Genomic DNA, 26272 nt, shown 5'->3' with positions numbered 1-26272 from the left:
GATTCCTATTTTGCTTTTCTCACTAGTGCCTGACATCACCCTAATCTATTTCAATCAGTATCTTTTTAATAGCTCACCTCAATGCTCTAACACCAAAGTTCCTTTATGTTTGCAACTTCTAATAACCTTTCCTTCACTTTATATAGGCAACTTTCTCTAATGAGCAGATCCTAGGGTACGTACGTCATTACCTGGAAATATACCTGCTCTGAATCCAATACTGTACTTGCCCACAACTTCCTTGTCCAATTCTTCCTCCCTTTGTTGTCTCCTCCCTTTCAAACTCCTTTAAGCTTCACTTCTGCAACATAGCTTGGACAATCTTTTCAAAGATAATCTCATGAGAAGCTCATTGCTGCAATTACCACTGTCATAAGCCATGTGTATTCACAACTCTGAGGCTGTTCGTGCCTTTTCCTTTCTTTAGAAAGATTTCCCCCTTCAAATTCATCCTTTAATACCTCCAATACCATTTTCATCAGAGCAGAGTTAGGTCCTCTTTTTAGGTAATTCTTCTATCAAATAATGCAGTCAATGTACACCACTTCTGCCTTATTGTGTTCTGCACAACTAAGTTCCAGCTGCTTTTTAAATTTTTTTTTCAGCTTGCCTAAATTCTAGAATCAATCCTGACAGGCAAAAAGTACTTTCACAGGCTCATATCCCCACATGAATCAAGCTCTCAGATCTGGGATCCTGGAACTCAGGAACAAAAAACCCCATGAAACTTAGAGTCATCATCGTCAATTAGAATCAGTACATGGTACCTGCAGGGAGAACAATGTGATGCTCATGTTTCCCCCAAGATGTCTGCTACCCACCTTTGCTCCAGTTATGGTAAAGGTCACAGAGCTGCTTATCTGTCCATCTCCTAAATTACAGCCAATTTCCACACCCATCATCCCAGCACCCATTAGAGTTGCTACCCTACTCTGACCCATCTAGTTGCTGGCCCTAAGGCTAGGTCTTCAGATAATATCCTTCCTTCATGGAGTTCTGAATAATGCCCATTCTTGGAAGGGACTTTGTCTTAGCCTGGGAATCCATATTACTCCTTTTTAAGACAAATCTGTTCAATGTAGCTGGTCTCTGATCTGTTAGGAATCCTGGCCAAGATTTCCTTGACACACCCTGTTCCAGTCAACCTGTTTAGAATCATCACTGTAGCAGCTTCAGGTCTCCCTGCTAACAGAGCTTCTTTCCCTGAGGTGACAACGTGTCATCTCTACATCCCCTGTACTGCCTGACACACAGGAGAGGTTTGATACACTCACTTCTCCTTCTGTAGGCTCTCAATCTGCTCAGCTAGCACTCTCTCCTCCTGCTGCATGGCCGCACGCTGCTGCTCCGTCATGTCGGTCTCCATGGCTGCATCGCCAGTCAAGGGCCTCTTCTGGGACATCAGACACAGAGGGCAACCCAACGGCAACAGGAGAGGATGGGCTTGGATAGTTTCCTCGATGAAGACGCCCCTTTCCCTGCAAGGAAAACCACATGTTATATTGTGTGGCTGCATCTGTTTTTACATGGCCCATTTAGGATAACAAGTGTCCTTCCATCACACCAGATGAATGGCAGAAGTAAATGGAAACATTCTGCGAGGCCTAAGACATTTAGTGTGATATCATTCAGCAAATACATTTAGGTTAATTATTTCTTACAAGAGCACTGGGAAATAGGCACTTCAGTGGGTGGGAGTATAAGGACACATTGTGTACTAGGATGAGATTCTCCTTTCCTCTAAACTGCATCCACTCTAAACTAAATATGCACACATGGCTATTTAAACTTAAACCAACTAAAATTAAATAAGTAAAAAATTAGTTCTGCATTCACACTAGCCATATTTCAAATTCACAATAGTCACAGGTGGCCAGCAGCTACCGTATTGAACAATGTAAACAGAAAACATTTCCATCATCACACAAAGTTCTGATGGACAACACTGGTTTTTAACTTTAAAGAGCACAATCTCTCTAGGAAGAGTATGGATACATTCGGTTTCGTTAAAAAAAAAAAGTCATGTATATATCACAGGGTGCTAGTGAAAGATATTCTCTGAGAACAACTCAAGAAACTTTCTTGAGATCAGAGAGAAAAATCTCATTGCTTTTAAATTGATTAGTTTATATATAACTTTAGTTTCTGATAATGCAGACTAAGTATTTCAGATTAAATCTCCTGCTGAGAACAACTGAAGAAACACAAAAAACCAACATATACTTAAAGGCACTAGAAAGCTAACAAAATAGAGGTCAAGGAGAGGCTAGCCCAGTACTGAGGGCTAATAGAAATTTAAGAGGTTGCTGAGAGTATGAGCAGAGCTTCTGACAGACTATATCAGCAGTCAGCAAACTATGGCTCATAAACCAAATCTGGCCTTGTACCTGATTTTGTAAATAAAGTTTTACTGGAATACATTCATGCTCATTAATTCACACATTGTCTATGGGTCTTCTGCAGAACAATGGTAGTGTTAATTGTTGCAACCAAGACTGTATGGTCTACAAAGCCTAAAATATATCCTCTCTTGTCCTTTGCAGAAAGAGTCTGCTAATCTCTGGGCAGAGAATAAAAGTGGGAAGTCCAGACCTATACAAGGGTGTGGGCTGCTGCCCGGCAAAACTTGCATGCCTGGCGCTGGGATCTCTAAGGTTCGTATCCTAGACTTAAGGCTAAACTGAAATTATAATAGTCCTTGCAGACACTGCAGCCTAGCTTCAAGTCTTCTGAATGGTCCAGAAAACTGTAATTCCTAGAACTGGATTAAAGTAATCCCAAGATTGCTAGTGCCCTAGGACTACCTGAAAAAATGAAAATATTCTTTGGAGGAGTAACATTGTCTCACGGCGTCAAATATTTTTAAATAACTTTTCAAATACTGTGTCTGAATACAATCAAAGGTAACCAAGCACAAAGGAGGTTAAGACAATATGCATGAAATCAGTAAAAACACAGAAACCAGAAGCCCTCATGACTCCAGACATTGTGGCTATAAAACAGGCTTAATATAACCATTCTGGAGGAAGACGGAAGATACTTTGAATTAGTGGACCAGAAGTTAGGTCAGAAGAAAATATAAAGAATCAAGCAGGGAAAACAAATCAAAACAAAAAATTTTCTGAAATAATTTCAGAAAAGGCCCTGGCTGGTGTGGCTCAGTGGACCCTGTGAACCAACAGGGTTGGTTCGATTCCCAGTCAGGGCACATGCCTGGGTTGCAAGGCAGGTCCCCAGTTGGGGGCACATGAAAGGCAACCCACACATTGATGTTTTCCCTTGCTTTCTCCTTCCCTTCCCCCTCTCTCAAAATAAATTAAAATCCTTAAACAAAATTTCAGAAAAGAAGGTAAACAACAGGATACAATAAAAAGATCTACCATATGTAAAATTGAAAAAAACAAAATAGAAAACAACCCCGGAGGAGAAGAGTTATCCTGTAGATGAAACATTAGAGATAATGGCACAGCATTTTCCAAAACCAATAAAAAAATATTAACCTTCTGATTAAAGAAAGCCATCAAGAACTGGTCAAGTGGCTCAGTTGGTTGAGCATCGTCATCCCATACACCAAAAGGTCGCAGGTTTTGATTCCCAGTCAGGGCACATACCTAAGTTGCAGGTTTGATCCCTGGTCATGGCATGTACAGGAGGCAACCAATGATGTTTCTACATCAATGTTCTCTCTCTCTCTCCCTTCCTTTCTCTCTGAAGTCAATAAACTATCCTCAGGTAATATTTTTTTAAAAAAAGAAAGCCTCCAATCTCTAAAAGAGATAAAATTTTTAAAAGTTATACCTGTACACAACTGCAAAAAATCAAAGGCAAGAGAAAATCTTAAAAGCAGTAAGAAAAAAATGTACCTGCAACAAAGAAGCATCTTTCCATTAGGAACAATGAGAGGCAGAAAACAATGAATGGTACTTTCAAGCGATGTAAAAAAAAAAAGTGTCTGCCAACACTAGAATTCTATACACAGCAAACACCACCGTCAGGAGTGAAGGAGCAATAAAAGACCATTTTGAGGACAGTCTAAGAGAATCTGACCCCACTAGACCTGTACTAAAGGAACTACTAAAGGGCAGGTACAAAATGACCCAAAAAAGAAAAATTAGGGAGGAAGAAATGAACAATAAAAACAGTAAATATGTAAGTCTAAATGAATTCTACTGACATAATAAAACATGAGAATAATATGATGGATTAAAAATATATAATTAAAAAATACAACAGAAGAGCAACTACATCATATAAAAGCTAAAGCATTTAAAGTTCTTCACATTACCTTGGAAAAAGATAAAAGTACCAATTAACGACTTTGATTGGTACAGATTTTATTGTTCACCTTTGGGGTTAATTACTAAAAGAATAGTAAAAGTGTAAAAACTTCTAAACTAACTAAAGAAAAATGGAATGATAAAAAATAGTCAAAAGAAAAAGGCAAAAAAGAAAAAAAGACAAAAGTTCAGAAAAGGAAAATGCATCATAAATGACTATAACAGTAGATTTAACTCCAAATACTACAGTGATTACATTAAATGTTAACAGATTAAATGCTCTAGTTAAAAAATATGCTTATTGTCAGAATGTATTAAAAAAAAAAAAGCTATGCCCCTGCCAGGTAGCTCATTTGGTTAAGTATCATCCCAATACCGCCAAGGTTGCAGGTTCAATTCCTCGTTAAGCACATAAAGAATCATTCAATGAAGCCCTCACTAGTGTGGCTCAGTGGACTGAGTGCCGGCCTACAAACTGAAAGGTCACCAGTTCGATTCCCAGTCAGGTCACATGTCTGGGTGGTGGGCCAGGTCCCGACTTGGGGGTGTGCGAGAGGGCAACAGATTGAAGCATCTGTCGCATATTTCTTTCCTTCGTTCTCCCTCTCTTCTCCTCACTCTAAAAATAAATAAATCTTTAAAAAAAAAAATAAAAAGAAATCAACCAATGAATATAAATGGACAACAAATCCATGTTTTTTCTCTCCCCCTTCTCTCTAACATCAATAAAGTTTTTCTAAAAAAAAGATTTAAAAAACTATACTAAAGTCTATAAAGATATGCATATAAAAATAAAAACTCAGAAAGGCAGAGAGTAAAGGATGGGAATAAAGGCATACCATGTCTAGTCAAAAGAGAGTTGGTACGGCTATATTAATTCTAGACAAAGTAAACTTTAGGTAAGAAGTGTTAATCTGGATGAAGAGGGGTATTTCATAAAGATAAAAAGTTCAAATTAGAAGATATAATAACATTTTCAAATTGTAAGTACCAAGAAATGGCTTCAGAAATTTAAGTAAAATACTGACAAAAACACTCAAAGAAATAGATAAAAACTATACTCAGCACGAGAAAACAATTGTGTACACACATATCAGTAAAGCTATGAAACTGAACAACTTAAACATAACTGACAATAACAGACATATACAGAAGTCAGTTCTAACAATTACAGAACACTCATTATTTTAAAGCACATACAGCAAGACAAACATTTCTTAGGTTGAAGTAATTTATCTGACCTTTGAAATAATTTAAGTAAGTTTACTGACAGTGCAATTTCAAAGAGAAAACAAAACACAAAAAAACAACTTAACATAAGAAATTAAGAAATAGACTTCTACACACTCATGGCTAAAGAAGAAATCACAATGGAAATTAGAAAACATTTTGAAACTAACAACAATATCAAGCTGTGTGATACAGTTTAACTCGGCCTATTATAAAGTTATAGTTTTATGTGTATATAGTAGAAAAAGTTAAAAATTAAAGTAAGTTTTTTTTTCAGGAAACTAATAAATAAACAACAACACAATAAAGCCAAGGAAAGAAAAAGAAATACACACAGAGTAAATAAACATTAGAAAAGAGAAGATTAAACTCAAAATATGGTTCTTTGAAAAGATTCATAAACAAGTTAAACCCTGGCAAGACTGATGAAGATTAAAAGAGAGAATTCACAAGTAACCAATGGCCAGATATGAAAAAGGGAACATCACTAGAAATCTTGCAGACATACAAAGGATGAGGGCTACTATGTCAATAAATCTGAAATTTTATACAAAGTGCAGAAATTTCTACAAAATCCAAGTAAGTAATACTGTCAAAAAAGAAATACAAAAAGTGAATAATCTTATAAACTGATCCATAACTGCAAACCTTCCAGGGAGAAAACTCTAGGTATGATTTCACTTGCAAATAAGAAATAAATAGAAAACAATAGAAATGGAAGAATAGAAATTCTTCCACAGAATTAATAAAAGGACTATTCCCCACTTCATTTCTAGGAATCAGCATAACCTTGATATCAAGGAGTAACATGCATAAACACAGGTGAAAAAAATCCTAACTTGTAAGCAACATGTAAGAAGGATATCACCCCCATGACTAAGTTGGATTTACTGCAGTAGTATAGTGATAGTTAAACATCAGAAAATCCACTTGGTGTGGTATGTCATAACAATAAAATAAGTCTCATGAATACCTCAATGCATACAGTACAGGCATTTCATAACATTCAACAATAAATCATAACGACTCATAGAAAACCAGGAATAGAAGCAAATGTACTTAAATTCATAAAGCATCTACAAAAATTCTATAGTAACATCTTACTTAATGGTAAAAGGTTAAAAGCTTTCCCTTTGAGATTGCACAATGCAAAGAATGACCCCTACCACCATCACTCACTTCCTTCAACACTGTACTGGAGGTTCTGGCTAAAGTAAGAAAAAGAAATAAACGGCATAAGGCTGACAAAAGAACAAGTGAAATATTATTACCCATGAACAGTATGGCTAGAAATAGGAAGTACAAAGGAATCACAGAAAAATTAGTAGAATAAGTGAGTTCAGCAAGGTTGCTGGATTCAAGGTGAAAAACACCAAAATCAAATGCATTTTATTTAATGAGCAATAAGAGAATATAACAATTCAATACATTTATAATTGCATAAAAAATCCTGGTAATAATTCAAACTAAAGATGTGTAAGATCTCTACACACATAAACACTTTGATAGGAATTAATGATCTACACGAATGGAGGAGAGGTATCATGTTTCACCGGATGGAACAATCAATATTGTAAAAATATCACCATTCCCTAAAGTGATTATAAAGGTTACGTAATCTCAATAAGAAATCCCAAGAAAATTTTTTGTAAATTCTCGTAATTTTGTGATTCTGTATTTTTAAAAAAATGTTTACTGACTTTAGATTTTAACTATTTATTATTTTAGAGAGGGGAGAAAGGAGGGAGGAGAGGGAAACATCAATGTGAGAGAGAAACATCGATCGATTGCATCTGGTACGCTCCTGTCTGGGGACCAATCCCACAACCCAGGCATGTGCCCTGACCAGGAATCAAGCCAAAGACCTTTCCCTCTGCAAAATGACATCTGACCGAGCCACACCAGTCAGGGCTATTTATTCATTTTAGAGAGAGGAAGGAGGGTGGAGGGAGGGAGGGAGGTGGGAAAAAGAGAGGGACAGAGAGACAGACAGATATGCTCTGACCAGGGGTTGAACCTGCAACCTAGGTATGTGCCCAACCAGGAATTGAAACCTCAGCCTTTCAGTGTATGGGACAATGCTCCAACCAACTGAGCCACATTGGCTTGGGCTTAATTCTGTAAGTTATACGGCATTATAAAGAGCCGAGAAGAGTGCAAACACTATTGAAGAAGGTATAATGATTTGTTCTAACAGATATTTTTGGAGAGCTATAGTAATTAAAATAGCAGTGTTGGTGCAAAGAACAGTCAAAATAAAGAGCCTAGAAATAGATCCATATGTACATAGACTCTTGATTTACAACAAAGGACTTCAGGGGAATATGGAAAAAAACCTTTTAAATAAATGGTGCTGGAAAAACCGGGCATCTGTGTGCAAATATAAAGACTACTCCCTACATTAAACCACATAAAACTGTCTCCAGGTGGTCTACATACTTAATATGAAAGGCAAAACAATTAAGTTTTTTAGAAACATTATCTTCATAACATCAAAGAGTAAAAAAGACTTAAACATGACTCAAAATGTACTAGCCTAAAGGAAAAGGCTGATGAAATTTAGACTACATTAAAATTAAGAACTCCTAGTTCATCAAATGACACCTTTGAGTAGAAGAAGAAGCGTGCAGCAGAAGTAACCAACAAAAGGCGTGCATCCAGAATTCATAAAGAACTCCTACGGATCAGAAAGTGATAGACAAGCCAATTAGAAAAATGGGCAAGAGCTTTGAACAGGTCCTTCAAAAAAGGGCATCTCAATGGCCAATATTCTTATGAAAGGTACATGGAGTCAAAGCCCAGAAATGCAAATTAAAACCATAATCATACACCACTAGCATGGCTAAAATTAAGAAATCTGGCAATCTAAGAGCTGAGGAGGAGGTGGCACTCTTCTGTGAGTTGGTAACTCTCATAAACTAGTATAGCACAACTTTAGGTACTCAAGTTGATACATATCCTGTGACCCAGTAATTCCACTCCTATATACCCCAACAAAAATACATACACATGTCCATCAAAAATACAAGAATTAGAATGTTCATAGTAGCAATATTCATAATTCCCTGAAACACAAGCTGGTGTCCACCAACATGAAAATGGTTAAATTGTGGTATACGCATACAGTGGAATACTATACATTAACAAAAATGAACTACGACTAAACACAATATGGGTGAAGTGTTATGCACAATAAGATTGAAGTCAGATACATGTATATCATGTATATCATTCCATTTATACAGAGCTCAAAAACATATAATAGTACTCAGGGATATATGTTAGTGGGAAAACAGCAAAGAAAATAGAGTGATCAGCATAAAACTCAAGTTACTGCTCCTTTCTAGGAGAGAGGAAGGAATTGTAGTTGGAAAGAAAAAGAGTGCCTCTGGGAGCACTGGCAATGTTCTGCTTCTTGACTGTGAGAGGTATGTGGATGTTCACTTTATAACCCATTATGATTTATGTATATTTATGTGCTTTTCTGTATGTGTTGTATTTTACAATAAAAAAGGTATTTTAAAGCTTTTCAAAGTTAGCTATTTATGCAAATATACTATTATCTTTTGAATAGCATGAGACAATAAACTGACAGATTTCTCAGTTGATACTGGGAAGAAAGAAGGAACACAAGCTGTCTCAGAAACAGAAACTGCTGATCTCGCCTATAGCCTATGTGGTGAGGTGAAGTGGAGGGGAAGTTCCAAGCACATTCAGGCTAACCCTTCCAAATGCATGTGTTCTAAAACAGGCAATTGGATGAAAACCAAGAGAATTACAGGTTGCTATTCCACTTTTAGTTTTGAGAGCAAGAAGTAAAGAAAATGTTAAGAAAAAGGCCCTCAAAACACATGATCAGTCTACAAATTTAACAAAGGATGACACAGAAGAAGAAAGCACTGTGGATCGGAGGCAGACAACAGGGTGTGAGGTCAGGATCAACACAGCATTGAAATCCACTGTGATGGGTCAGAATCACACTATAAATTACAGGACATCTTCTCATTCCATTTGATTTTGACTATTGTAATGAAGCCAAAAGAATAATATATTTAATGTGACATAAAAGCCTGAGAGAGCTGGAAAAATCTTAGCTTACTTGTAGTATACACTTCCCAATATGCAATTAAAAAGGTGCCTTTGTTCAGTGTTCACACCATCACCTCCCTAGCTACCTGAGTTTTTACCACAGATTAGCTAAGAATTACTTAACAGGGCTAAAGAAAATCGAACAAGCTCTACAGGTCTGAGCACTTTTGAGGCAGCGTTAGACAAAGATGAAGGAAAACCTGAAACCCCTACAGCCTAGAGTTCTCTTACAAGTTTAAAGAAAATAATTTTTGAGGTTGATTCCTTAGAGCTTTTAGAAATATGAAAACATGCTAACATTGTGTTAACAACTGGACATAAACTTGTTTACCACAGATTTTAAAAAGAATATGAAAATACATCCAATTATTAACACTGGTTTCCTGAGAGGAATAATATCCCTTATTTTCTATACTTTTCTATACTTTCTAATTAATAAGTATGAATTAGTTTTTCCCCTAAAACTGAGTTTTTTAGACCACTGCATATTCTTTCAATGGTTTTACCCATAGCTGTTTTTCTACCATCAGTACACAAAGCCAACAAAGTGAAAATGGCAAATATTTTCATGAAAATATAATACAAATAAATTTGACCTCTTGAACTACCTGTAAAGAGCCAACAGCTAACACTTCAAGAAGTAGCCTGTAGTATCTTTTGTTTATTTTTCACTAGGTGGCTGATCTTTCTCCTCTTTACATAGGAGCATCTCCTTATTCATTAGGAAAAACAATAGGCTTTGTGATATGAGTTGTAAATATTTCTTACCGTGTGTCCCTTCACTTTTGCTTTGCTTATGGTCATTTTTATCATGTAATAATACTTGACATCTATGCTAATGAGCCCATCAATTTTTTAAAAACTAACATTATGTAATAGATAAAACCTCCTCTACTCTAATATTACAATATATTTTCTATCGGATTAGGGATTTTACTGATTTGAATTAATTGCACACTTTAGGAATAATTTGTACCCAATTCTTAATTTAAGTACCGAAAAACTGACAGAGCCATACTTGTAATTCTTTTCTGCATAGTTACTCCAGTGATTTTCCAGATTAGTCTTTAGAGATGAATTATTCCTAAAATCAGGATTACCAACTACAATTATTTTTAAATGCTGATAGTGTTAGGTCTAAAATCCCACTAATCCATGATTTAATAGCACACACAATATTCAAATTCCCAATCCCTCGCATCACTAACAAAGTTACTAGGAAAAGGTGGATTACACTACCAAAACGACAAACACAACACAATTCTAATACAGAGCCAAGGTCCCAGAGCAGTATGAGACTTTATCATGCCTACAGAGAGTTAACTATTTTCAGTTTGTACAGAAAAAGAAATTAGCACTCGATTTTACCCTTTCAAAATGGGAGGTGAGATTCCCTTCTTTAAAAAAAAGTGTTTTTAATCAAACTCAGAGACACATAAAAGAAGACTGGTGGTTGCCAGGGTGGGGGGCAGGAGAATGGGTGACAGTGGTCAAAAAAGTACACATTTTCAGTTATAAGAGGAATACATTCTGGGGAGGTAATTTACAGCATACTGATTACATAGTTGACAATATTGAATACAGGAAAGTTGCTAAAAGAATAGATCTTATATGCTCTCACCACTAAATACGAGGTAACTGTGTGAGGGGATGGATGCTAACTAACCTTATTGTGGTGATTATTTCACAATATATACATATCAAATCATCACATTACACACCTAAAACTTACATAATGTTATATGTCAACTATATCTCAATAAAGCTGGGGGCAGGGTAGAAAAACATATTTTTAGAGCTCTGAAAGAGTCGCATTTATAAAATAGTGATTTTGGAGTAATATTCATAGATGATTCAGCTCTATATATATCAAATGTTTTTTTGATATACGCACACACACATATATATCTATGTACTAAATGCTGTTCCTATGGCTTTAAAAATATTAACTCATAGGAGGTGGGAGGAAACTTCTATGGAAATTTTGAAAGGAATTACTGGGTATTTTCTCAATGGTTCTGAAGGATGAAATCACCAGTTCTTTATAATGTTTAACTGTAAAAACAAACAAATAAATAAAATTGTTAACTCAATCTTTTGAGTGTGGTAGTACTAACCCCAATTTATAGAGGAGAAACTGAGGCATAGAAATTAAACAACTCGTCGATGTCACAGTAGCTAGTCAACTGGAGCTGGGATTTAGACACAAAAGTCTAGTCCTGAACCCATCCTATATTCTGCTGGTTCTAACACTTTTGTGGCAATTTTAATAATTTGGAAGGAGGGGATGGGAAAGAGTATCAATATTAAACCCTTTTCATAAAAAAAGACCTTCCTCCTCTCTTTCTGGAGGGTTAATAAAATTCTCTATGAAACTGTTCATGTCTGGTGTTTTTAATAGAAGGAAACTCTTAGATAATTTTATCTCTTCTTTAGTAATTGGCCTGTTGATGGCCTTTCTTTTAGGGGCAGTTTTGGTAAATTATGCTTTCCTAGAAAACTTTCCATTTTCAAACTTGTTTCACAATTGAATAAAGTTGCAGTCACTCTCCTTCAAGATGGTTCCCGATCACTGTTATCTTTTGATATTCATGTCCTTCTTTAATCCCTTCCACACTGAATAGGGCTGATCTGTGTGATTATTGTAGAGATCACAGAGTGTAACTTGAGGCTAGGATATAAAACACATTGTGGGCATCCACCTAGCTCTTCCTTGGATCATTTGCTCTGGAAAAAGTCATTCGTACACTCAAGTAGCCCTATGGAGAAGTCCATGTGACAAAGAACTAAGGCATTCTACCAGCAGCAAGCATCAACAAGCTAGCAATATGTGTAAGACATCTTGAAAGCAAATGCTGAGTTTGTTTTTTAGTTTAGTTTTGTTTTTTAAAAGCTAAGCAAACAAGAAGAACAGAGACAGAATCATGGCTATGGAGAGCGTTTTGATGGTTGCCAAATGGGAAGGGCAGTGGGGGAATGGGTGAAGAGGTGAGGGGATTAAGAAGTACAAATAGTTACAGAATAGCCATGGGGATATAAAACACAGGATAGGAAATGGAGTAGCCACAGAACTTATATGCATAACCCACAGGCATGAACAAAGGTGTGGGGACTGCCTGAGGCAGTGTGTGTGTGTGTGTGTGTGTGTGTGTGTGTGTGGGTACTGCACGGAGGGGAAAAAGGGGGAAAAATTGGGACAACTGTAATAGCATAATCAATAAAATACAATTAAAAAATTGTTTTTAGAAAAGGAATGCAAATGCTACATCCCCCATCAGGCTTTCAGATAACTGCAGCCCCGGGATTCTGACCACAAACTTATGAGAGACACAGCCCAAGCCACACCGATAAGCTGCTCCTGAATTCCCGACCCACAACAGTGTACATATGAGAAAAGAAATGTGTATTGTTGTTTAAATCATTAGGTTTTTGGATAATTTGTTACATAGCAATAGAGAACTAAAACAACAGTAGTCTCTTATGGTTCTTAATTTTCACTGTTAACATAACTCCTTCCTTATTTCTTGTGAATTTGTGCCTATCCTCCCATTTTAATTAGTTAATGATTTGGTTTTTGCTTTTAAATTAACTTTTAAAAATTATTTTTACCATTTTTTGTTTTCTAATTTATTTTCTGCTCTTAACCTTCTTTCCTACTGCTCTCAAATTTATTTTTTCTATTTTTAACTTCTTTGGATGTTTACTTTCATTTTTCTTTTCTAAAAACTGCTTTAGCTATATATCCCATAGGCTCAAATAATAGTGTCTTACTGTAATTTTTAAATTACTCAATATTTCAGTTTTGATTTTCTCTCTGCCTTTGAGGTTTTGGCCTAATTCTGTCTTTGAGGTGCTGGGACCAGGGATGGAACCTGCAACCTAGGTACGTGCTCTGACCAGGAATCAAACCCGCAATCTTTCTGCTACAAGATGATGCTCCAACCACTTGAGCCACACCAGCCAGGGCTACTATGAAATACTTTATACTTAAAGACAATATACTTGTAAGTACAGTTTCATAAAATAATAAAGAAACATCTGTAATAATAAAACCAACACCACCCAGAACTGGTTGTACCACACCACCAATATCATTAAGGTGTTGTGGCCCGACTTTGAGAATATTCCATGGGCAGCTAAAAAATTATATGTATTTTTCTTCGAGCGTACAGAATTATGTGTATATATTATACTAATCATTACTTATGGTATTTAAGTACACGAACTTTAAATAATCTTTTTCAGGTACCAATTACTCCCTAAAAATGAGAAAATCCTGTTAAAAAATGATATTCCTATTTCACCTTAAACTATCAGATCTTGTGAGTCCTGGCTCACTCTCGTGGCCCCACAGTGCTTATGTCTCAGTATGCTTCAGAACAAAGCCTATTTTTGTTTTAACTTAAGGTCTCCCTTCTGCACAATTACATATTCAAGTTTCTAGAAATTCTTAATTATATAGTTTTTCCCAGAATTAAACCTTGTGTGCTTTTGCTTTGTAACAACATGCCTTTCTCTATCTGGTCAGTTCAGACGTATCCCTTCAGATCTGGCACACGTCACCTTTCCTAAAGCCTCTCCCAGGACCCCCCCCCCACCCCCCCGCCGCAGTCAGGGACTTCCTCCTCAGTCCTCGCACCACACCAGACACTGTCCTGTCTGATACCTCTGTTCCTCCTTTCAGAAGGTTCTTTCTCAAACCCACAAATTCAGCCATCTAATCATGTAGATTTGCCATCTTTTGTTTGAGGAGGTCTATATATTATTCTACTATCTACTTTTTCTAAGAATATATTCTGAAAGAGACTGCTAATTATTTGGTTGGGTCAGATTTCTGTGAGACCAGTCCAGAATAGGCTTCTTTATTATTCTGTGAGACCAGTCTATATTAAGCTTACCTACTGTAACAAAAATACTGGGAACCAAATGTTTAATTTGGAGGATCTAAGTAAAAATACCCTCTTTGAGGTAATCCTCAGTTGAGCCCAACATTTCCATTTTCTTCTAAGGCTTAAAGAGGTAATAATAGAAACATGCAGAAAGTACACCAAAGTGTTAAAATGAATAAAACCTATGAGGAGAGTGCTGATTTCTCAGAAAATGCTATAAGGCCCATGATGGAGAAAAGATGTAGCAAGGAACAGCAAGGCATGGTGGATGGGACACAAAGAAATTTGAAACTATGAGTCAAATCAAGCTCAAAGAGTTACAGACAGATGAACTTGGAGAGATACTTGTGGCATTGATTAGAGAGTAGATTGCACAGCCCTTAAAAAGCTTGAGGACTATATAGGGAAAGATATCTATTACCCACACCAGGGAGTCATCATACTTTATGAAGACCCAAGAAAAGTATATGTAACTGGGGTTTGTCCATGGGTTGAATATATAAGGAGAAACTATGCACCATCTGGACAGGACTGTATATAGCTAGCTAAAGCACAAATCTCAGACTCCTAAATGAAGGAACCATACCCCAAAACAGCATTTTGGACCAAGATGGACTATCATCATGAGTGTCTTCTGTTAACACAAAATAGGAAGTAAGGGATTGAATTATCAGACCACACCTGAGGAGTCTGCTTTTCTGGTAAGGAGAGGTCTAGAAAACTGGCTGTTTTGCATGTTTTAATTAGGTAGCCACACTTGTTCAAAATCCCAATACTTGTAGTTATGATTCACCAGATAGTGAGGATTAGTGAACACTTTAGGTATTTCTGTCATTTGCATTTATTTCTTATACGTGGAAAGGAACTATCCTCACCAAGTATTCCTGTGCAATGCAGCAAGCCAGCAGCACCGCATGCACTATGGAGCAGTGGTTCTAAGAGCATAGTCCATGGGTCCCTGGAAGAGGTTAGGCGGTGCCTCCAAGCCCATGGAGGTGTCAAAATTATTTTTATAAAGATACTGAGATGCTAGATGCCCTTCCACTTGACATTGTACTAACGAACTGCTGGCATCTTTGCATAAATCAAGGCAGTGGTAACAAACTACACTGGTAATCAATGTATTCTTTGCTATCATGCATAGTTTAAAAAAAAGTCTATTTCATTTCCTGTCTTCTGTCAAGAAGTATAAATTAATTTTACTCTTAACTCCTGTGTTCACTATTTTTGATTTTCTATATGACAAAATTAGAAGTTTCATACATAACAGAACTTTATCACACACTGATTGGTTATTTTAGGAAAAAGCATGTGTGCAAGTGTTTGAAATGTACATTGAATTAACTGCTTTATTCATGAAATGCTACTTAAAATAATCAACAAAGTATGATTACTCAGGTATGCAGCAGACATTGTCTTTAAAAGTGTATGAAGGGAGCTCATCATTTCAAATGAAGTAAATATATGACCAATGACAAAATTTCAAGTTTTCAAACAAATATGAGAATTTTGTAAAACTTCTAATTGCCCCATGAGTTTGACAACTTCCCAGTACTTAAAGATTTTTCTGAAGAGATCGGTGCTGATATTAAACAAATGTGATTTTTGATATTGTATAATGAAACATTTGAAAGATCTGCATGACTCAGTGAACCAGTATTTTCCAAATGATCCCCCATGACATTACAAGGCCATATATAAGTGAAACAAAACCTATTCAAAGTCTGAAATAATCAACAGATTTTAATGTCACAGAATATGAAATGTTAATTGATATATTATAGCTTCATAGTATTATTGCAACTAACTTTTCAGAAACTAAGAACTGTTAATTTTGGGTGTAGCCCCAAAGAGCATCCAAATTATGTGACTGACCAGATCAAAACTACATGGACCACTTCTCTCACTCGAGATACCACACAGCTTCCTAAGTCCATTTTAACAGGAATGAGTCTGAATCTCTTAATGGCATCTTTAAAGGTGCTACGAGCTGATCCCTTTTAATAAAAGAACTGAGGGTCTTTTCATCTAAAAGGCCAAGATTCTACTAGGGAGAAGAAACTCAGCTCTGGAACATTAGTAGAGGCTGAACAGGCACATAAGGTGGGAGAAAGAACTAAGTTGTTTTAGAGGATGTATGAGGAAAAACTCTGCTTTCTCTGTAAATAAAAATTGTCCTGAGCTATCTTCCTGGCATTGTCAGATAAAGCAAAGATCATGATAACTAAATTATTGGTTCCCTTCTCCATCTTCTGTAATAGAATTATAAATCTACATCCTTGCCATGGCCTTGAGGTAGGTTAAGTATATTCTCCATTCCTTGATTTGGGCTTTGATCATGTGATTTGCTTGTGGCTAGTTGGATATTAGCAGACTCTATGAGCACAGAAGCATGCACAGTTGAAGTTAACAATGTATGTGGTGCAGACATTGCCATGAGAAAATTATACCCATCCCAGATAGGTCACTGGTTCAAGAATAATAAGAAATGTTGCAGAACAGAGCTGGATCCAACCTGCAGCTCACCCTAAATTAGCTGAATCCTGGCCAATTCACACATGTACAAGCGATAAACACATGATTATTGCATTAAGCCAATGAGTTTGGGGTGTTTTTCTTAGGTAGGATTATCATGAAAATAGCTATCCTGTGCACATTCTGGAAGCTACCACTTGAGTAAACCCACTGTTTTTCCTAAAGGTCTGGAAGACTTTGGAGATAGGGAAAGGTTTGGTAGTATTATTCCCTGGTTTAAAAATCTTTGATGCTTCTCAAGGCCTAAAAGGATGAAATCTGAACTACTGGTCCTGGAATTTAAGAACCCAAAACATTACTATCAATCTTTTCTTCCTTCATTCTTACCAAAAAATCTTATTCTAGCCACCTGCAGTTTACTCAATTATCTCAGGTAGTGCTCAGTCACCCAGCTCTCCCCCCGGATGCCCAACCCGCAGCCTACAGGCCACATGTGGCCCAGGATGGCTATGAATTCTGCCCAACACAAAACTGTAAATTTACTCAAAATCTTTTTTTGCTCCTCAATTTCATTAGTGTTTGTGTATTTAATGTGTGGCCCAAGACACTCTTCTTCCAGTGTGGCCCAGAGACGCCAAAAGATTGTACATACCATAGCTTCTTCACAGTGAGATTAGTAAAATGAACTACAATAATTTGCATCTTTGTTACTAGACTGTTAACTTATCTAGGGCAGAGATCTTGTCCTTTCTATACCTCCAGCACCTAGCACAGTATCTGAAACATGGCTTTTTGCTGAAAAAAAAAAAAAACAGAAAGGAATGAGAATAAATGAAACTGAGAATATGAACAGAAAAAAAAGATGTGTCTAATGTGCAGGTGCAATCTACAAAAAGAAGTACCTTTAAGAAACAATGAAAGTAATCTCACTTTTGCACTGTAAAAGTTTAAAAATATTAAATGGATTTATGATACTAATTGAGTTCATGTTTTTATCTCTAAAAATCTTCCTCAAATAATAAAATATAAACTATGAATAAACATAGTACTATCATAACTTCATTAAACATATATAAGGCCCTGGTCTGGTGGGTCAGTTGGTTGGAATATCGTCCCATACACCAAAATGTTGAGGGTTCAATCCCCATCAGGGTGTGTATGGGAAGCAGCTGCTGATGGATATTTTTCTCTCACATTGGTATTTCTCTCTCTCTCTCTCTCTTTTCCTCTTTCTCCCTCTGTCTCTCCACTTCCTTCTCTTTCAATGCATATCCTCAGGTGAGAATTTTAATAAATAAATAAATAATAACATGTGTAAGGAAAAATTTCAAGGAAAATATAATATTCAAAGATATTAATAGACAATGGTGATTTTCCTCTTCCCTTTTACACGTTACCTTATTGTTCAAAATTTTCTACAATGGACAATGAAACTAGTATGTGAATGTATCTTTTATGTACAAATATAAGATCTTAGATTTATCAAAATAGCTAATTTTAAAAAGACAATATATATGAGAAAGAAGTAAATTCAGTAACTGATAAATGTACAATAGTTTATCTTTCAAGTCTTGGTGAGAAATTAGAAAGCTTTCCTTAAAATACTAAGTATGATGATATGTTAAAAAAAAGCTAGTATGAAACTTAAAATTAGAATTCCTTAAAAAAGAAGATATGGGTGAACTGAGACTTTTTACAAATATAAATGATAGACCTGTAGGTAACTTCTAGCAGCAAAATTACATAAGGGGCCAACAGAATTCATTCTTGTCTACTACTCTGTACTTTTATTCTCTAAACACACAAGCCCTCTAGATCATTCTACTGTTTGTGAACTCTTTACCTCCTCTTCTCTTAAATAGAATCCTATCATCTCAAGACTACAGTAATCCTTATATTATTGTCTCGTCGTAAAAGGAATTGCCTTTATTCCCCCAAGCCTAATTAGCAGGCCTCCTGGAGAGAGTCCAGCTCCTTAGCCAGATATTACTGTAGTTCTTCCTCTCATCCACAAAAAGAATTCCCTATATAATTTCTCTGTTTGCCCTCATCTGACAGAAAAAGATTCCAAGGCTTTGTAAGAGGTGCTTCTTTTTCAAAAAAAGAACCCTAATATTGGTCTCCTTTTGCCTATTCTCCCAAAAGATCCTGTGCCTAATATTCCTCAGCACTGTCCCTTGCATGATTTCTGCATGCGCATCTTCAGTAATGCCTTTCGAACACCATAATGATCTCTGGAAGGGGATTAGGGAAAAACAGTAGGAGTCTTCTGGTTGCAGTGTTATCAAAGATAACACTACCAGTTCTCAACAAAGGAAAAAAATTGCAATTATATGAGTGATGGATGTTAACTAAACTGAATGTGGTAATCATTTCACACACATACACATATCAAATTATGTTTGTATACCTTAAACTAGTTATATGTCAATTATATCTATATTTTAAAAAGATAACACCATAAAAAATACCTGCTGGTCAGTACTAGAAATGGTAAGAATGCCTCTATACTCTGAGAAAATCTTCATTCTCTGAATCTGTTTCTTACTATGTCAAGTTACCTGAATGTGACCAGCAGACTTACATATCACGCACTACTATACATAAGAAAATGGCGGCTCTGGTCACATAGCTCAGTTGGCAGAAGCATTGCCTTGTACCTTTTTTTAAAAATGGAAGAAGGCTGCAGGATTGGTCCTGGGTTGGGGTGTGTATGAGAGGCAACTGATCAATATTTCTTTCGCTCCTCTCTCTAAAATCAATAAAAATAATCCTCTGTGAGGATTTTTAAAAAATCTGCTAAAAAAAAAGGAAAAGAAATGGCAGGATCCTTTGCTAGAGTTAATTCAGTCTAAGCCCACACTTAAAATATCTCTTTCCTTTGGAGCTCCTTAAAGCTGCTACTTTTCAATCAATTGCTGGCTTTCAAATTATTAATACTTAACTTTTGGAGGGGGCATTCTTGTTTCTTTTAGTGTAATTTCAAGCTTAACCCCACAGATCTACTTATCCACATTAACAGAGAAATGTAGGTATGCAAATTTCTAACAGACATGCAGGAAGTTCTTTAGTAAGAACTAAAGAACTTTAGTAAGTTAAGAATATACAAAATTAACCAATACTGCCAACCACTGACAGTACAGCAAGAAATGCTGACAAGTACAGCAGGAAAATCCTGAAAAGGCTCAAAGCATTTTAAAAATTCCAAACTAAGTAAATATAGCAACTAATACTATTTTAAGAAATAAGACTGTTGTTGCTAAATCCTTTCTTAGAGCCCCTGTTCAACTAGATATATTATGAAAAAAACAAAACAAAACACTCCATCAAAGGGTTAGAAGTATAACACATTATATCCCAATTTATTTGGCAATGAAAACCTTTGTGTAAGACATCTTTAAGAGAATAATTTGTGAGGGCCTTGCATATTAGTAAACATTATATTAATTATATTCTTCATATTATATTAGCCTAAATAGTGCTAAATCAATAATTATACTTGGAATTATAGCATAAGTAACAAGAGTTGTTATAGAAAAGGTTTAACTAGATGGACTATACATATATCATATACTGCAATCTTAGACTGAGAATAGCCTAGCTAAGATTATGTACCATAAATCTAATTATTCTTTCCACATGGTAGGAGAAACACATACATTTAACCCTTGAACAGCACGGAGGTTAGGGAGTACCAACCAGCCACTCAGTCCAAAATCCACAGATAACTTATGACTCCCTAAAACTTTAGTTGCCCCCTAGTACCCACAAGGGACCTCCTGCCCCACATCAATGGATACTCAAGTGCCATGTGTAAAATGGCATATACAATGCATGCAAACAGCCCTCCATATGCATGACTCCCAGCCTGGCGAGATGGAAGGCTGACTAGTTATTGAAAAAAACCCCAACATATAAGTGACCCTACCTCGTGCAGTTCAAATTCATGTTGTTCAAGTTTCATCTATATTTTCAAAATCATTTCAAAATGAAATAATCAGGATTCAACCTATTTTAGTGATGGCAAATATGTTTTACAAGTCAAAAGCCTTCTAAATGATGCTGTCAGTCCTGCCCATCTATAATCATTACTCTTCAGAATGCTACCAGCTATCTTCCAAAAGACACATTGATAGTGATATTCCCTTACTTAAAAAATCTTTCTATAGCTCCCAAATGCTTTGAAGTAGAAAATTCAAGCCTTAATTTTGCCCACCTGGTTCTAATCTACTTTCCAAATTCTTCTGCCACTTCCACACCTGTTCTAGCTATACAAGGTTGTTATTATTCATAGTTTGCTCTTTCATGTTTCCTTGACTTTGGAATTGTCGTCCCCTCTTTCTTTCATTTGTTAAATTACTACACATCTTTCAACCCCCAACTCATATGACTTTTCACAGTAGCAATAAAAAAACATATTTTTATAAATGCAGTTCACTCTGTACTTCAGAAAAGCCATTACTGTATCTGAAATAGTATGTTTCAAAATGTATGAATACATAAAAATTATTGACTTTGATTAGTAGTCAGGCTATTTTCAGTGGATATCCTTAACTTACTGTTATCTCGCTTACATTCAATTCTTAGATTCAATTCCATAGATGCTTACTGAATATCATACTATGTCCTAAACACACAGTTTTATTCTTAAGACTTGGCCTGAAGTCTTTTCTACAGCTAAATGCATATGCAATAGGAAGTTAAGTGGAACTTTTCCTCTTGCTTCAAAATTGTGTCTAAATCCAAAGCTGAGAATAATTAAGTACCTCTTCTTTTAGCTTCAAGGAGCCAACAGCAGTTGGTAGCAGCCTCTTCTCTTAAGGCTTACTGAGACACTGGTTTACTGACCTGCCCTATTGTCAATATTTGTAATACCTTCCCTTAATGAGAATCTAAAAAGGCTGAAAAGAAAGAGGGGTTTATTGGACTTTGAGGGGAACAGAGACTTTATGAAAAGAGGATATTCTACCCCTCTTTGGTGGAAAAAAAGCAGTTGTCATATGTGATTCCAGAGGATAAGAATCAAAGTTAGAGGTCATTTAAAAGAAAGGCACACTGGTATTTCCATCCCCGTTTGGTTATCTGTATAGGCAAAAGATTTACTGATTGTCCCGATTATATGCACAGGGGAGAAGAGAAAGGGAGAATGTGGTAAGGAAGCAACAGGTAGAGAGATAGGCAAGACTATTGCCCACCTTGAGTCATTGGTTCCCAACAGGTATAAAAAAAATGTAAGCTTCCCCTCAATGTGCCTGCAGACACTAGAATTGGCCACAGGAGATAGATCTGATTAGATAAAGTCTTGCCCCTCCAACTCCCCCAAAAAGAAAAATAGCAGAGTCACATGGTATGAATGCCATCAGTCAGGTTTAGCCAGAAGATGTTACCACGTCTTGCAAGGGATGGCCAATGCCTATGGAAATGGGATAAGGATGGAGCTCACTGTCAGCAGAGTACATTGGAGCTACCACTCATCTTCATTTAGCCTGTTGACAATAAGCTGGAGATTACTGTTCAACAACTAAGAAGGAGGACTGCCACCTCAACACTGGGACACCATGCAGAATTCTGCCTCCCCTACCACCCTTCCCAGTTTTAACACCAGAGGAAGAAAAAGCACAAGAAAAAGAGAGGGCAGAGTGTGTGACCAAAAAAAACCCTACTCGCCTACCCCTAAGTTTTCAGCCCCAGATTCAGGTCAGTTTGTCCTGGAATAAAAGAGTACCACATCAAGCCCTCGACTGGGGTTATAATATGAAAAAACTAAGTCTTAAATACTGGGATGAGACTACAGAATTTAAATATTATAGTGACAAGATGTTGTTATGGTAGAAAAGGAGAGTTTGGCATGGTAGAGGTAGAAAGCAGTTACTAGATAAAAAGTAAAACTGATATGTATTCATATGCCAGCAAGTTGAGATCTTCAAAGAACTGGTTACACATAAATAGTCTCTGAAATTAGTTTCCCTATATATTGGCGTTCCAACTCTCCATTTCTTTTTTGTATAATTAATCAAATCCTGGTATGAGCTCTACGATACTGTGATACTGAAGTCTAGAACCTGTCCATCCATTTGTTCACTACTATTTACTGTTCTGTCTGAAAATACTAAATGGTAACAACCATCCTTCGATATCTGGAAAGATACCAGCAAAGCCACAGGAATGAATGGACATATAAGCATTACTAATAATGGAGGATGTTGGAAGTAGCAATAGGTACTTCAAGGAATAAAGTGAAGGAGACATGAAAACAAAGCTCAGAAAAGCAGAAATTACTTTGACAAGTCAATGCTTTCAATAATCACCTTTTAATAATCCAACCAAAGAAGAAACCACCATTAAGAGGCTTATCTGACAAAGGAAAAATGAGTATATTGTAAATGGAGATTGTTCAAACCACATGATTCAGAGGAAGGAAAATGAAGGTTCTAAAGAAAGAGAGGAAGAGAAAGCAAGTAAAGGCTGGTCAGGAAGGAGGACCAGAACTGGGGCTGCACACGGAGTATGGATAAGCATGGATGAGAGACAGAGGAGAACAACTCCTGGATGGGTGAGAGACAATATGTAAAGTGGCTGTGACACATTGCAATATTAATACATACCGAGAACTGAATTGCGGGTAATGCTCATAAATCTAACTGCAATTAGTACAGGTTTCTGGATTAGGAAGGACATAAAAGGAAAGCAGAAGGTTAGAATGTACATGTCATTGCCCCATTAAAAGAGAAGGTTAATCTTTAAATGGACTTATTCTGCAGCACCAGCAAAAAAAGCACAGCTGGTCCACCTGCTTTGAAAATTTGTGGGGGGAGGTTGGTTGGGGGTGGAGGGATCAGGCAAAAAGGAAAAAGGACTCATGGACATGGACAACAGTGTGGTGACTGCAGGGGGTAGGGTTTAAGGGGGATAAATGGTAGTGAAAAAAGTAGAATTAAAAAAAAAGAAAAGTAGCTTTTTAAAAAAAGGTCTCTTCCCTCCCTCCCTGGATGAGCACTGCTAAATTGGGCCTCTCAGAACTGAGTTCTTAAAGATTGATACTACAGAAAGAGTTTCACTTTAAATGTTTTTTTCGTTTTGGTTTTTTTTTTTTTTCATTTTCTGGGGAAAAGATTTACATAGTGTCCTGTAATGGGTTTTATTTAAAACCTTTACTGCCTGGTAAAAGTCTATGTTAAGATTTGTTTTTAGAAAAGACCTTTTGCTAATTTAATCAACAAACATTTGGTGAGCACTTGTTCTGTGCCAGAAAAGTTTCAATAGTGAATGAAGAACAAAGTTACTTTGTTACTAATCTAAATATTAACTATGAAGATATGAATTAGTATTGCTGGGCCCCTGCTTCTCTTTAGAGATTTACTGGGGATCTGAGTGGAAGTTCATCACTGCAATTTTGTTTTATAATTAAGGGAAAGGGTAGCAAATGGGCCATAATTAAACTTTAATTCACAGTAGTTTTCCAGTTACCCAGATCCTACTGATTATTGGTCAGTGAGAACTGGAATTATCTATATATAGGACACTGGTTGCAAATGAAAATATTAAACAGAAAGTGGAGGAAATAAGTTTTTTTAAAAACCTAACAATAAACTCTTAAATAATCTTTATTTGATAACAGTAGGCTCATAGATGGAATTCCATTTCCTTATGAATAATATTTTGCAATTGATTAAGTTCTCTACATCCCAGGAGTACTGGCAGGACCACCTAAAGGGACATGTTTGAGGGTAGGGCTAGATGGTGGAAGGAAGTAGGGAAAAAAGTTAAGATAGGTTAAGTGTTCATAGAAAGGACAGGAAAAGAAAACATGGAAGATTATTAAACCACCACCATTTTATTCAAATCCCTATACTTGATTTTTAAAATTCTACACATTTAACTGCACATATATTCTGTATACACAAATAAAGAGAGCTAAACAATCAAACATGAGGCATCCACAGTGCCCTGAGATTTGATGATCATTTTTTACTTGTTCCATGTGAAAAAGATTCAGAAAATAATCTTTCTCTCCACCATAAATGCACACTTAAATCCTAGGAAGGCTCCTATTTTCCCATGATTTCATGTTGTACATCTTACCATTGATCTACGAATCAGAGACAACCTGGTCTTTGCCTTATTCTCAGCAAATTCCAGGCTACTGATGTCTTTGAGACGAGCCTTATATTTATTCATTTGTTCCACAACAATCAGCTCCACACAGCTGAAATAGAAGGAAAGAGAGAAAACTGTTAAGAGATGAAGTAAATCAAATAAATTATAGTACCCACAGGCTGTTTTCCAGCTAAGTGTGGTAGATGGTAGGAGGATGAAAGAAAAATCAACATCCCTTATTTTATGAGCTCAGAGATGTTTTAGAATGATGGTTTAGAACTCTGGCTGCACTTTAGTACCTGTCTGAGGAATAGTTCTAAGTCCCAATGCCCAGGCCACACTCCAGAACAATTAAATCAGATTAAATTCTCTGGAAATAGGACACCAAGACCAGTATTTTTTTAAAGCTCCTTTTGCAATCAAAGTTAAGAACCATGACTCCAGAGGAAAGCAGAGGTTCACCACCCCCCCAAAAAAAGGCCAAGGTGAAATACAGGAATATGAAGTACTAAGAACAAAGAGATTCAGAGCCATAAGACTACAGTTAGACTATATTAAAGAAAGATACAAATGTACATAATTTGGTAAATCAGAATTTTAAAATATATTTAGAAACTATAGCATTCCTAAAGAAAAGCCAAATTTAAAAAATAAATTTCTTTAAAACAAATGATATTCAGTTGAATAGACAGTAAAGAATTTTTTTTCATCTCCAGCATAAAAAGCCTCAAGGTATGCAGCAATCTTTTAAAAATAATCTGAGCTTATAAAATCATTCACTGTGTTTACTATCTGGATAGTAACTACACTAACTCAAGTCCCTGGGGTCTTATAGAGGGGATCGTGACTGGCCTTACGTGGTAGTCTTACTGATGTCCTGCACGCTTTGTAGTGGGTCTATGGTGTCAGGGCAGCGGAGAATGCAGGGTGCAAACACAATGGCCAAAGCATTAGCAGACATTCGATTAGTGTTTTCCTGCAGAGCGATCCTAAGAAACAAAAACAAAACAAAATGGAACACCCAAGTGAAATAAGAATAAAAATGGAAAATAGTAAGGAGGTATGTACAAGAGATGAAGAGAAAGAAGATGAATGACATCAAATGCATAGTACTGAAGGATATTCATAACAGCTGAAGGGAGATGCTGCAGGCTTTTCCCAAAGTTGTTTCTTTGACTTTGGAAAATACACTTTCACTCTGTTATTTCCTTGAAG

The 26272-nt window shown here is 36.3% G+C and overlaps 1 protein-coding gene across 1 annotated transcript in view; it reads right to left on the bottom strand.

Annotated features, from left to right (window-relative positions):
* Positions 1-26272, bottom strand: part of MYO9A (myosin IXA) — a 258914-nt gene that overhangs the window by 5316 nt on the left and 227326 nt on the right. The window contains 4 exon segments of the mRNA XM_028507508.2: positions 1275-1384; positions 1386-1478; positions 25043-25166; positions 25915-26046. Coding sequence (XP_028363309.1) covers positions 1275-1384; positions 1386-1478; positions 25043-25166; positions 25915-26046 — 459 coding nt within the window.

Source organism: Phyllostomus discolor, chromosome 1, assembly GCF_004126475.2.
Source record: "Phyllostomus discolor isolate MPI-MPIP mPhyDis1 chromosome 1, mPhyDis1.pri.v3, whole genome shotgun sequence".
Classification (NCBI taxonomy): domain Eukaryota; kingdom Metazoa; phylum Chordata; class Mammalia; order Chiroptera; family Phyllostomidae; genus Phyllostomus; species Phyllostomus discolor.
This window is presented reverse-complemented; position numbering and strand designations above follow the sequence as displayed.